The following is a 14,711-nucleotide window of genomic DNA, read 5'->3' on the forward strand; positions in this document are numbered from 1 at the left end:
GTACCAGGAACCGAACTCACGACCTTGCGCTTGCCAGGCAAGCGCTGTGCCGCTGAGCTAAATCCCCTGCCCCTCTTCATTAGATTTTGAGTATGTTCATTGGCCTTGCAGATTTCCCACAAGGGAATTCACTGGCAGTATCTTCCACACTCCTTTGTCCCTGTGTCTGAGCCCTGCTGGACTAGGGTGTTCTGCGGACCTCACTTAGATAACCACAGAGTTTTGCTAGGAATCCAGGAGTTTGCATTTCAGACTTACATACTTTGCATTTCTAAATGCTTTGCTTTCATAGCACTAAGGCTAAATGCAAGTGTTTGGAAACTGAAACCCCAAGTTCCACTTCAGGTTAGCGCTAAGCCACCACTAAACCCAGGAGGCTCGGCCCGGTACAGGAGGTGGCTCTCTGGACCTGTCTGGGCTCTGTTTCCCTCTGCACCGGAGCGGCCCAGGCTGTGATGCTCATCGCCCCTACATGGGTCTGGAGAGAAACTCGGCCTGTTGGTCTGCTTGAGTACTGGCTGGTTGAGACACTGGTATGCGCAGTATTCAGAATGAATAGACATTAGTATGACGTGGACTGCTGGGCCTCCTTGGGTGCAGACATCCCGTGATGACGTTGCGCGGAGGAATTCTACAAGCTTGCCCTGATGGCGCTCTCGGCGCCTTTCTGTGTGGTTCCAGAAACACGGAGTGCTAGGATAGCACGGAGCAGGGCTGCTGTGCACTCACATGGCTAACGCGGGTGAGCTAGGTTTTGTGCGTTCGGGAGGGACACACTGAGCGACACATCCAGGAAGAGGGGATACAGCTTTGGGTCTTCAAGTTGACCATAAGTAATTTTCATTTGCCCAGTGGGCTGGGGATTTAGTTCAGCGGCACAGTGCCTGCCTGGCAAGCGCAAGGTCATGAGTTCGATTCCCGGTGCCAGAAAAAGCAAAAGAACAACAACAAAAAAAATTGCCCAGTGGGAAGTTTCCCAGCAGAGGAAGAGATTTCTTACTGCCCATTCTTTGATAGGAAAACACCACCTATATTGCTGGATTTTCTTCCAGATGCCCATTTTTCTAATTCTAGGTGTGAATGAGAGGTCATGTTTTAATCATGATAGAGATATACATCACTTAAAATGCACTATCTCTACCTCCTTTTTTATGTGTGATACTAGGGATTGAACTCACGGCCTTTGTGACGCCCTTTCTTATTCTCTTGTGTTGTGAGACAGGCACTGAGTTGTTAAGCCATCCAGGCTAGGTTTGATTTTTCAGTCCCCCTGTCTTAGCCTCCCAGAGTGCTGGGAGAGCAGGCGTGCGCCTCTGCCCCAGGCTCATCTCCACCGGTTTAAGAACACAGATCAGTGGTATTAAGTACATTCACCTTATTTTTCAACCAAACCCCCAAGACTTTCATTTTGCTAAACTGAAACTCCATACCTGTGAAACAATTCCCCACCCGCATTCTCGGAGCCCCCGGCAAGCACCTTTCTGTTTCTCTCTATCAGTGTGACAAGGGGTAACACATTTTTATTTAAAACATTCACAGATTTCCACATTAACCTGCTTCTCAGCCTGAGTCACCCTTCCAGGTTATATTTCTCCTACCAAGTATTAAAAAGAGGAGAAGCCTCAAAGTAGACCTGATCCAGAGTCCTCAACAAGCTGGCTAATGTTTAGAAAAATCTCTCATCACATTTTCATTCTAATTTGAAACTCTTTCATCTTCAAAAAATTTGTTTGGGAATTGATCCCCACGAAGCATGCAGATGGGCAGTGATCTGGCCTGGGCTCCGAGGCAGTCTGCAGACAGAATGGCATGGCAGGAATTCTGGCTGAGGGGACGCTGCTCTTTTTTGCCTTTTTTTTTTTTTTGGTTTTTCTCTGGTACCGGGAACCGAACTCACAACCTTGAGCTTGCCAGGCAGGCACTTTGCCGCTGAGCTAAATCCCCAGCCCCCAGGACGCTGCTCTTGGAGGAGCACTGCTTTGCAGCTTCTCTAGTGCAGGATGCGTCTGACCAAATGCTGAGAAAGGGGTGAGACACTAACTCCACGATGGAAGGGGTTTTAGACCCAAACTTCCAGCAGTGACCGGTACCTCTGAGATCTGTCATGCTGACCCTGAAACTGCGTACAGCTTAGAATGTGGCAGGTTTCTTCTGAAGTTCTTTTCCCCTGTGGCATATTGCAAACCCTTAGGGTGCCAAGTTCAGCAAGTAAAAATATAGACTGCATAGTTAAATTGCAATTTCAGATAGGCAACAAATCATTCTTTTTTTTTAAGTATAAGAATGTCCTACATGTTTACTCTGGTAACTCCAGCCTTAATTGAACCCTAGGAATGGTTTTGAATGGGAGTAATCCACCACCAGCCTGCTCTGAGAGTAAGTGGCAGGAATAAAATATTGGCTAAACTCTTGAGTTTGGAGCCAGGCATGGTGGCACCCATAATCTTAGCACTGTGAGAGGCTGAGACAGGAGGATCCCAAGTTCAAATCCAGTCCGGGTAATTTAGTGACTATTGAGACCCTGTCTCAAAAGGGGGGTGGGTGGTAACTCAGTGCAAAGTTCCTGGATTTAATCCCCAGTACTGTCCCCAGTACTTGGTTTGGTGTTTGGTGTACTGCAATGGGAAAGACAGGTCCACATTTACTGAATACATGCAGGTACCTTCATAGCAATGTACTGTAACTTCCCCAAGAGCTATATGAGATGCGTCACCAAGCCCAGCGCCATAAAGGTTAGTTTATCTCAGACTACAAGAGTCTAATTCTCTCAGAGTCTAGTTCTAAACCCCAGCCCTCATTATAACAGGTCACAAGGCGGGGGCTGATTGGATGTTTTGATTTTTTGGTCGAAGTGTGCTCTGGCTTCCTGTGGGGTTGCCCTTGCCAAAGGTGGGCAGGTAGAAGACTTCTTGAACCTCAGATTCCTTATTTGAAAATTAGAAATAGCATCTGCCCCTTGAGTTGGTATGAGGACAGTGCCGAACACTTGTTATCCCCAGCAAGTCCCCTGGATAGTCTTCTCTGAAGCCAGCAGGGTTTCTTGTTTTTCAAGGAGGAGCTCAGAGGCTGGGGAGCCGGGGGCCAGAGGCAGCCTAGGTACACACAGTCACAAGGGACTGCTTCACAAGGGATCTCTGCTGTCCATGTGAAAGGAGAGCGCCACACTTTTCCCAGAGGAAAGGGGGTCTGGGGGGGTCCCCTGGCTTTAGCCAGGCTTGGACAATGGTTTGTATGATCTTTGTAGTTCTCATTCTGCTCTGTAAATTGCTACAACGTGATTGGTCTCAGGTACGATAAGGAAGCCCGCCTGTAACCCCAGCGCTGTGGAAGGCTGAGGCAGGAGGGTCACAAGTTCTAGCCCAGTGTGGGCAACATAATGACTTAGCAAAACCCTGTCTCAAAATAAACAATTGAAAAGAGTACTGAGGATATATCTTGGTGCCAACGACTCTGGGTTCAATCCCCACTACTGGAGGGGAAAAAAAGATATGATCAAGAACTGTTTCGAGGGGGCGAGAAGGAAATTCCAAGAATGGAGAGACTCCTGGGTTAGGCAGGGCCCCTCCCGCTGCTGCCTGTCCTCCACAGAGTCCTCCCCTCCTCTTGCCCCTCCTTTCCCTCTGGTGCTTGGGCCTGAAGTCTTCCCAAGCTCAGACCTCTGGGGTTTGGGATCTATCACCAGCTACCACAGCGCCTCGGTAAGTCTTCATGCACCCCGGGGCTCATTTTCCCATCTGTGAACTCATGGGTTGGACGCAATGAATTCGTGCGACCCTCAATTCCTTGAATGGTTGGAGATGCTTTTTTAAAATTTTAGTTTGGACCGGCGGAAGGGGAGGAGGACACTTAGCGATTACAAGCTTAGCTCAGCTCTAAGCGATCCTTCTAAACTCTGCGGTGGTCAGGAGTGGCAGCAGAGGCTCAGTGAATTTGAGCCCTGGCATCTAACTTTGCACAGGACTGACGGGAAAGGAAAGTGTCGACTTCCCACGCCAGGCGGTGAACCCATAGCTCCAGAGGGGTAGAAATCTTACTGGGAGGTTTTGTTTTGTCTTAATTTTTTATTAGTATAAGAGTTTGGGCATCAGGAATTCCTTGTGTGGTTAGGGAGACTTTCGGAAGATGTGGGGCTTCTCACTTGAACTGGACTCCCTATGTTAGATTCTGCTGATAATACCTGGAATCTGTTTTTGTAGCTTACTTAAGAACACGCTATAACCAGGAGCTGTGGGGCAAGTTAAGGAGACTGGGTCTCAAAAAAGAGGGTAGTGGAGATGAGGCTCGGTGCTCCCTGGGTTCAATCCCCAGGCCCAGAGAGACAGACAGACAGACAGAGTAAATTTGGTGTCTTTGCTACCAGAGCGAAGCTGTAGCCTGCAGTTTGGGTTTGGTTTGGTTTGAGAAGTATGGAGTGCATTAAGCACATTAAGTCTTAATTATGTGTGTTTAGATTCTTTATGTGATTAATCAATCCAGCTTGGGGTAGTCTAGTTTAATCTAGTTTGAAAAGGCAAACTGTCACCACCCAAGGAGGACACATTCTAATGGAATTAATCAGAGGAGCCGGAAGCTGCAGTGATTCTCACTAGTCTTGCCCTTCCTCTTGTCCCTTCCTCGTTGTCCCCTCCGTGTGGACCCACTGAAGGAGCCGGGCAGAGTGGGGAGAATACAGGGCTGGAACCCTCCCATCCATTTCTTCCTTACTGGGCGGATGTAAGTTACTTAATCTCTTACATCTTACTTATCACACCTGTGAAAGGGGGATGCAGGTGAGAATAACCCTAATATGCCTGTGGAGAAAGGGTTTGTCCTGGTCCCCGCCGCCTAGTAACACCCATGATGTGAGCTTCCGTCCTATAGAAGATTGACAGTGTGGTGTTTCATCACTGCAGGTCACTTAGCATCTCCTGAAACTGACCTTCTGCACTGTCAGCCACTAGGTGTGGCTCGGCCTCCTTTACCATCTCTTCATTTAATATTTGCCAAACCCAGAGGTGCTCTACCACTGAACTACATTCCCCAAGCATTTTCGTGTTTTATCTTGAGACAGGGTCTTGCTAAATTGCTCTGGCAGGACTTGAACTTGTGATCCTCCTGCCTCACCCTCCCAGAGTGCTGGGATTATCGACATGAATTACCATGTCTAGCGCCATCTCTCTACTTTAAATAGTTGATTCCTATTTCTGTTTTGAAAATCTCTGCTTTGTGTTGTGTTTATTCTGTTGCAGTGGCTGTTAAACCATTTGCTAAATGCAGGTGCTAGCCCCACCCCCAGCCAGCTGATTCAGCGGTCTGGGTGGAGCCTGACAATCTGCATTGCATCGATGCTGACACTGCTGGTCAGGGCCCTAGGAGAGGTGCTTTCTGACCGAGGAAGGGATTATGTCCCAAGAAACCTCTTACAAGCTGAAAACATAAGTCAGAAATGCATTTCATACACCTAACCTCCTGGCTGCCCTCAAGGTTGTGACCCTCCTGCCTCAGCCTTCCCAATGCTGAGATCACAGGCATGCAGTACCATGCCTGCATTCAGTCCTTTATATTTTATTTGTATTTCTTTGGGATTTTCTATGACCTTGTGCATGCTATGCAAGCACTCCATTGAGCTCCATTCCCGGTTCTATATTTTATTTTGAATCAGGCTCTTTCTAAATTGCCTAGGCTGGCCCTGAACTTGAGATCCTCCTGCCTCAGCAGCTGGCATTATGGGCATTACATATAACTTGGTGATTATATATAACTTGCACTTTCCATGCACATTTGGTTTGTGTTTTTGGTAAGAAAGAGCTTTGGCACTGATAAGAAAAGTGAACTTTGGGGTCTACACTCTACTTTTCTTTTTCCCTTTAAACCATCCTAGGAACCTAAGGATAGCGCCACACCAAGCCCAAACAGAACCTAGGGATGGCACCCCAGGAAGCCCAAACAGACCTCTGCTTTCCCTAGGTTGAGGAAGTGCTAGCAGGCGTCCTTTGCTAGCTGGTGACGCTCCTTCCACCCAGCCTCTGAATGGCAGGTGTTGCTGTGAGCAAGCTCGCAGTTAGCTGCGGCAGGTGCACACGCTTGCTGGGGGCGGCTTTTTCCACACAGGCGCTCCAGCACGCACAAAGAGTCGCGCTGGTTCTGCCAGCCATGTGGCTTTCTCAAAAATGAGCGGGGCTGGCACATTCCAGCGGGGCTTTTGAGGTCAGTAAAGAAAAACAACAGCCCATGAAAGGGGACTTGAAAGTGCCCAGAGGAATCATTGCCTGAAAAATCCTCGCAGTGGCTGCATGGAGGCCAGGCTGCTTTCTTCTGGAAAGCTATCGAGAGAAGAATCTGGAACGCCTAAGGGAAGGGCTCAGCCCCGATACTCAGATAAAATGCAAGCGTGTTCTTCGCGGTGACATCTGACTTCTTGCTGAAACGGTAGAGAAAAGCAATTGCTGGCTTGGTCCCTCAGAAGAAGTGAGTGGTGTAGATTTATGGGCATTCTCTCTCTGGCTGGGACCTGGAGAAACCAGTCCCTCATGACAGTTCCGGTCAAGTGCATCTTTAAAATAACATATCCGTTTCCATTAGGGTCAGGAATGTCCAGGCGGGGTGAGTGTGTTTATTGCCAGTGAAAGGCAGAGACGTCCCGATGGAGGCTACTCTCCTCCCAGCGGCTCCCGCGCCAGCCCTCCCCCAGACGCTGAGGCTGATCCTGGTTCCTGTTAGCGGCGCTGCCTGCCTCACCAGCCAGGGAGGGGCCTCTGTGCTCCCCCTGTAAGCTCACGGGCGTGCAGGCTCAGGCTCCGAGACAGACTGGGCAGGAGAGCGAACAAATAAGCGCTCAGTTGCTGTCTGCCCACTCAAACATGAAATCCTGTTTGAGCCTAGACTCTGAAAATGATTGGAATTAACCCTCTATACTAATGCGCCGGTGTTTCACACACCCTGGCGTGGGCCGGTTTTGGTCACCACGTTCTAACCTCTTGTGTTAGTGCCGCAGCACCTCAGCTCTGAACAGCATTCGACATGTTCTTCCGCATGCCCGCGTCCACTCACCAGCCCTACCTGACCTAGATTGGGTGTGAATGATCGCACAGAAGAATGCATGACACATACATGTAACAGAACAAACTGGAAAGTGCACGGCTTTGTAACCACAACCAAGAGAAATGTTGCCGGGACCCTAGAAATTTCCCCCACCATTTCCATTGTGAATTATGCCTCCCGTGCCAGTAAAGCTCCCCCTCTTTCCTCAGAGGTACTTTTTAACTATGGCGTATATTTTCTTGTCTTGCTTTACAGTTTTGTCACCTATATAAAATTCTAGTTCCATTTTGCTCATTATGTACATGGGATCGTGGTGTGTTTCTTATTTAGGGTCTTGTGTCTTTGCTCAGTATTTCTGAAATTCACCCATGTTGTGTGTAGCTATAATCTATTTTATTTGCTGCATAGTATTTCATCTTGTGAATACATTATAATTTTATCATTTCTGCTGTTACGGAACATTTATGTTGTTTTCTCTTCCTCCTCTTCTTCCTTCTCCTCCTCCTCTTCCTCCTTTTCCTCTTCCTCTTCATCTTCCTTCTCCTCCTTTTTTTGTTTTTTTGACACAAGGCCTTGCTATGCAGCCAGGCCTGACATGGACTTGTTCTGTAGCCCAGACTGACCTCAAATTCAGGATCCCCCTGCTGTAGCCGCCTGAGTACTGGGATTATAGGCATGCACCCCAACTCCTGGCTCCTTTTTGCCTTATTGTAAACAATGAACCTTATTCTTGTGCTTCAGTTTCTCCAGAGCTGTACCTAGCAGGCGGTTGCTAGGCCAGGAGGCATGCAGATTCCCGAAACAGTCAGACCACTTTACACTCTGATTAGGAAAGAAGTAGAGTTCCTTTTGCTCCATAGCTTCATATAAACTAGATACAGTCAAAGTTTCCAAAGTCTGATAGTCTGATGCCCTTGAGTAATTCATTGAAGATATAATTTGTGTTTCCCTGAATTCTTATAGCATTGAACACATTTCTCCTGTTAGTCATTTGGATTTATATTTACATGCACAACTTGTTCAAGGGTTTAGCATATTTTTCTGCAGCTTGTCCTCTCAGTCATGTGTTGATTCTTCTGCAGGCTTCCTCTTGTGGTGTTACAACCAAGTCCACAGCTCAGCCGCTGGCCTGGGATATAGCTCAGCAGCATAAGTGCCTGGTTGGCAAGCTCAAGGTCCTGAGTTCGATTCCCGGTACCAAAAAGGAAAAAAAATGCCTATATCTTCATAGCTCAGCCATTTCAATATCAGTGGTGGCTTGCTGGAAATTTCCTGTAATAGATAGGTTCTTATAGGAAATTGATGTTATCTGCAATAGCACAAAAGACCAGATTTGCAGACTCGTAATAGGTTTTCTTTTTTTGTTTGTTTGCTTGTCTGTTTTGAGACAGGGTCTTGCTGTGCAGTTCAGGCTGCCCTTGAGCTCATATGGTAGCCCAGGCTGGTCTTGAACTTGCAATGATCCACCTGCCTCAGACTCCCGAGTGCTGGGATTACAGGTGTGCATCACCACGCCTGGCCTCCTAATAGGTTTTCTATTGCAAAGAAATAAAGCTATGTTATTTTCTGTAAATGTATTTTTTTGGAATGATCTAGATTCCGTGTTTCTCTAAATTACTTATGTATCTCCTTCATTCATACACTACTGACAATCTATACTGTTAATAAATTACCTGAAACTAGCAACTAAGCTGAGAAACTGAGGAAATACCTCCCTCCATCCTTTACTAAACCGGGTAGCTTATGTTAGAAATTAATATAAACTGAGGGTGATAGGCTGCTATACACTGCAGTCAGATATCTTTTCATAAAACACTGAGACGTTGAACTTCTTTTTAATGCTCTTGTTAGACAATGGTGAGTCCCTGTTCCTATGTAGCAGAAATAGCCTGGCTCTGAGTGATCGGTGGCTCTTTTTTTTTTTGAGGTACTGGGGATCGAACTCACGACCTTGAGCTTGCCAGGCAGGCGTTGTGCCGCTGAGCTAAATCCCCAGCCCAGTGGCTCTTTAAAAAGCCTGAAATGTGATGGTGTTTCCATCCAATCTTCCTTTCCTCCAAACTGTTATACTATGTAATACGTATATAAAGTAGTGTAATCTTTGTTGGGGGTTGGGCAAAATGAAGACTACATCTCCCAGCCGCCCTTGCAGCTTGAGCCAGCATATTGATGACGTCTGGCCAATGGGAATGGGGAAGCCAGAGGTTCTAGCATCTGCTCCTACAGGAGTGAGTATGTACTTCACCCCTTCCTAGCAGTTGAAGTGTGGGCCCAGTGCTGCGCTTTCCTGGGCCCTGTGAGGGAAAACAACATGCCAGGAGGGGAATGGCAGAGCTGCCAAAGAGATTGATTCCTCAACATGTCCTGCTACTCTGGCTCTGTTTATGTAAAGAGAAATTGACTACAATTTGGATCTCCATCACACACAGTCAAATCTATACCCTGACTACTATAGACAGTGCTCAATTTATAATGGTTGATTTAGGGTTTTGTAATCTTACAATGATGCAAAAATGATACTCATTCAATATATGCTTTGAATTTTGATGTTGGTTGTTTTTCACTCCCACCTCCCCACTCCCTGCAATACTGGGATTGAATTCAGGGCCCTCACACTGAGCTATTCCCAGCCCTTTTCTTATTATTTTATTTTGTGGTAGGATCTTGCCAAGTCACCCAGGTTGGGGTTGAACTTGAGATCCTCCTGCCTCAGCCTCCCAGAGTGCTAAGAGTACAGCATATACTACCATTCCCAGCTTGACTTTTGATGTTTTCTGAGGCTGGTGACATGCAGTGCAGTCCTCCTGTGAAGCTGGGCAGCCACAGCTGTCAGTCAGCTGTGCAGTCACAGGGGAGCCCACCGGTACTGTAGTGCACTGTTACGCCAGCATCTCTTGGATACAGTTTTTAAGTTGGTTACCTGAGATATTTAACACTTTATTATAAAATGATTTTAGATGATTTTGCCCAGATGTAGGATACTGCAAGTGTTCAGAAAGTTGATAAAGCAGGCTACACTATGCTATATTGTTCAGTAGGGTGAGTATAGTCAATAAGGTTTAACATGATATTTTCCTGTTTGTTTGTTTGTTTGTTTTTTCTTTTTTCCGGTACCGGGAGTCAAACTCACCACATTGCGCTGGCCAGGCAGGCGCTGTGCCGCTGAGCTAAATCCCCAGCCCCAACATGATATTTTCAACCTATGATGGGTAACTCAAGGAGTGTCGGTCCTTCATATGGGCTGTGTTTTTTCTCTTCCCATTAGTCCCCTCTCATTCCCTTGTGCCCCTGCATCTGATGCTAAGGATAACTTGCTACTTTTTGGTTAGCTAGTGCAGTGAGTGTTCTAGTGCCTGCCTCACTTGGCTGTTGCTGGGCATTTGCTTCTGAGATCTCAGATATTTACATTCTGAGTGGCATAAGAAAAACGTTTTTAAGTATAAAAGATACTATTGGAAATGTATTAGGGTGGAATTCTCAGATGTCTCTATGTGGCTTGCTTACTTGCTGATGCACTAGGTAACAAAGCCAGGACCTCATGTTTGCGAGGCAGATGTTCCCAGCCACCTCAGGATTTTTTAAATCATCTAATGCAGACATCCTCAACACCGGGACTGTTGACATTTGGGGAGAGATAATTCTCCATTGTTGGGGCTGCTCTGTGCACGTAGGATGTAGAGCAGCATCCTGACCTCTATCCAAGAGTTAGCAAGAACACTTCCTTCCTCAGCCATATCAAGAAAGTTTTCAAACATTGCTACATGTCCGCTGAGGGACAAAATTGTTCCGGTTAAAAACCACTAATCTAACGTATATTCTTTTTCTTTTTGTTCTTAGCAGATTTTATTTTTGAGAGCAGTTTTAAGCTTACAGAAAAATGGAGCAAAATTCTTACACAGCCCCTCTCTGTCCTCACACACTGTTTACCCTTATTATTAACATCTCATTAGTCTGGTGCATTTGTCACAAATGCCTGTAGACAAACTCGGGTTTACTGTTTGTGCTGTGCTTCTCTAGGTGCTATCTGTTCTGACAAATCCTTAGTGTCATCATAGTATCATAGAATAATTTCACCACCTTAAAAAATTCCCTGTGGTCCATCTGCTAAAGTAGAATGGTCCCTTGGTATTCATGGAGAACTGGCTCTTGGACCGCCCCTGCATGCCAAAATCTGCTGATGCTCAGCTCCCTTGGATAAAGTGGTGTAGTATTTTAATATAACCTCACACATGCCCTCCCATGCACTTTGAATCATCTCTAGATGGTTTATTCCTAATACAATGTAGGTGCTATGTGAATAGTTATTACTATATTGTTCTGGGAATAATGACAAGGAAAATGTCAGTATGTGCTTAGTGCAAACGTAAATTTATTTCAACGTTTTCAGCCTGTAATTGGTTGAATAGCGCAATGTATATGTGGTTGGCGGTGATGAAAAAGTGTTGTCCTTCATTTATTACTTTAAAAAATGAACGTGTATTTGCCCTTCACAGAAACAAAAACCGCGAGCCAGCTTCTGTTAAAAGTAGCGCGGAATGCAGTTTGCTGGCAGAGCGCTTGCCTAGCGTGCCTGAGGCCCTGGGTTCCATCCCCAGCATTGCAAAAAGAAAACACAGGCTTTTAAGGACAGAGCATAAGAGAAATTATTAAGAAAAAGAAATTTTAATTCTGGGAGTTGACAGTTGACCTTTCATATGAATAAATTGGATTGTGGTATATTTTGATTTTCCGGAACCCCAAACCAGTTTCCCAAGATTGTCAGTGTGATTAAGACTAACCGCTCAGATTTCAACTGAATAGAGAGAGGTTTATTCTTATGTAAGAACAGGGGCCCAGTGCCTTTTTATTTCCTGTAGTAATTTAGAAAGCTAAATCTTTTGCCTGTGGGAAGGGCCACAGCCCTGGTTTTAAAATATAACGTTGACAGTTGCAAATCACAGTGTCTCCTAGCGAGGTGCCGCACTCTCTCTTCATATCTGTTCTGAAGAAAAGACGGCGCAGTATGTAGAGTGTGCTCGGTGCACTTACTTCATTGCCCTGTGGTGTGGTCAGGAGACTTGGGGCAGAACCGGAACACACAGTCTTCGCAGGCGTTAAAGGAGAAGCACTCCCACACGCTGATGAGGGGTGGAAGTGAGCCGTTTCCCAGGCAGCAGAGTAAAATGTGGCCAGGCAGAGCCCACTGGAGGCCATGCCTGGACCCCAGGCTCACCCACATGTAGCACTTGATCTGAGTATAGGATAAGTGCTTTGGTAATCTTTTTTATTTTTTTGGTTTTTTCCCGGTACCGGGAATCAAACTCACGACCTCGCGCTTGCCAGGCAGGCGCTGTGCTGCTGAGCTAAATCCTCAGCCCTTAGGATAAGTGCTTTGGGAGGAAATTCATCTCCTCCCAAAGGACCCATGGACCCATGGAGGTCCATGTCTGGTCCTCCACTTGGGGGGTCCATCTGTTTCAATGTTACGATCCCCTTTGGGTAAACTCAGAGAAACTGATGTAAAACTGCAGACATGATGGATTCTGAAACTGACTTTGTCATGGTTTTTATTTGGCCCTTGGGTTCAGATGGGGTTGAGCCTCTCCAGAGACCAGAGTCTTCTCGTCCACACCTTAGGACACTTCCCTAGAGTCTGCCTGGGAGTCAGATGATACCGTGGTTAAGAACATGGTCTTTGGAACCCTGGGGGTGTAGCTCTGTGGTAGAACATCTGGCCAGCATGTTCCAGACCCTGACTTCCATCCCAGTGCACCCATACACACACACACACACAGAGAACTTGGGGCCAACCAGACTGGTTCCGCCTGCCTCCCCTACAGAGAAACATGGAGACCGCGTCCCTCTAAACCTCACACTGTCACCAGAAAGCATGGGTAATAATGGTACTCTGCATGGGAAGGCTACTGGTGAGCCTTCCACGAGGGAAATAATGTTTTAAACACGGTGCCTGGTGCTTGTAGCCTTTCCACGAAGAGTGATAGCAGTGGGAAGAGGTGTGGCAGGAGGAGGGAGAGCTTACACCATGCTATGCCATGACACCAGGGTGACCTGCACTGCACGTAGCTTCTTCCTGGGCTTCTCCAAGGCCTCACAGATCTCAGAGTCGGGTTTGTTTTCTCACAGACTGTCTCCTCCAATACTGGGACCCTGTCAGTGTCTTTTCGCTCGTACAGGGCAGGACCACTTATACCTGGAGTATATCTCTTGTTCATATTACTTGTGCTTTCTAAATTTCATAAACACCACACCTTTGTCTCCACAACTGCTGTCTTACCATTTAATAATGAGAGCATAGCAGAAGTTTACGCAAGATGCGCTTCAGTTTAGTTCAGCTGATGTAGTTTGAGGGCTATCTTGAGGATCCTCAGACATACGTTTTCCAGTCCTCTTCTATTTCCAGGGATTTCCACGGAGGTGAAATTTCCATGGAGAGACCTGATGTGGTCCGTTGTATTTCCGAGGCTGGTGGAAATCCAAGGGAAGAGTAGTTGAAAGTTCTACTACCATTGCAATGATACCAAAAACATTTTGCAATAATACCTATGGTGAAAAAGTGGTAATGCTCTGTGAGTGGTTGTGTGATAACCTGTACTCCAACATGGTGCATGTTATGTGGTCCCTAAAGATAAGTAATAAGATGCTGTGTGAACATGAAGACATGGAGTGTATAATGAAGGGTGAAGAATGATGAATAAAAATGCAATATGAAACATGCACAGTTCTAATCATGTGATATAATAAAATAGATGCATACAGAAAGCATTATAACGTAAGGTATTGTTGTATGTCTTGGTTGTCCAGTCTGAGGGCTGTTTCTCCTCAGAGCCCAGTACCTTGCACATACTGACATTTTGAGACAGCCCAACGTCCTCTAAGCAGTGACTTTTCAGGTCTCACTCTTTTGGTAAGCAGCTGGGGGAACTTTTTAGGTAAAGGTGTCTGACATTACCTTCTTGTGTTTCTTTTCAGTGATGAAAATGCTAGGAAAGATTTAAAGACACTGCCAGCCTTCCCGACGAAAACTCTCCAGGAGCACCCTTCCCTGGCGTACTGGTAAGTTAGGACCCCCGCCTGGCCTGGGAGCTCTCAGGACACATCGGCAGAGGCTCCTGTGGGGACTCAGGGAGATGGCCTTGCAGGCTGGGTCCTGCAGGGCTGTGGAAGAGCGGCTGGCCGTGTGCATCTCCCTGAAGTGGACGAGCTGCCCGTCAGGGCGTTGTTAGGGGAACTGTGCTCCGTACCTGTGTGCTCACTGAGTGGCTTGGCCTTCATGTGGCAGAACATGGTGTGTTATAAAATACTGATCTTCTTGGCCAGAGCGTTTTTTAAGGACCGGAGGTTTCCTCTGCTGCCGGATGTCACTGTACATTTTGAGTTGTTTTAGTTGTTCATGTGTTAGCAAGTCTGTCGTACTCATTTAATACCCCCACTTTGTTCCTAGAAATCGTTTTCTCTTTTCAAATGACTTATTTATTTCCTTTAAGTATAGACTCCTTGGTTTCAATTTCCACATCTTGAAGATGATTTCCCAAAAGAAGGCTGGGGATTCAGCTCAGTGGTAGTGCACCTGCCTAGCGTTGAAGGAGGCCCTGAGTTTGTTTCTCTTTTTTTTTTTTTTTTTTGGTTTTTCTCCGGTACCAGGAACCGAACTCACGACCTTGCGCTTGCCAGGCAGGCGCTTTGCCGCTGAG

General features: G+C 46.5%; 1 protein-coding gene across 4 annotated transcripts in view; it reads left to right on the forward strand.

Annotated features, from left to right (window-relative positions):
• The window catches only part of Frmd4b (FERM domain containing 4B), a 246,277-nt gene that overhangs the window by 185,178 nt on the left and 46,388 nt on the right, over positions 1-14,711 (forward strand). For all 4 annotated transcript variants that reach the window (XM_005383804.2, XM_005383801.2, XM_005383803.2 and 1 more), the window contains one exon: positions 13,990-14,073. In XM_005383804.2, coding sequence (XP_005383861.1) covers positions 13,990-14,073 — 84 coding nt within the window. The remainder of the gene's footprint in view (positions 1-13,989; positions 14,074-14,711) is intronic.

The sequence above is a fragment of the Chinchilla lanigera genome, unplaced genomic scaffold, assembly GCF_000276665.1.
Source record: "Chinchilla lanigera isolate Chin_1 unplaced genomic scaffold, ChiLan1.0 scaffold00020, whole genome shotgun sequence".
In the NCBI taxonomy this organism is placed as follows: Eukaryota; Metazoa; Chordata; class Mammalia; order Rodentia; family Chinchillidae; genus Chinchilla; species Chinchilla lanigera.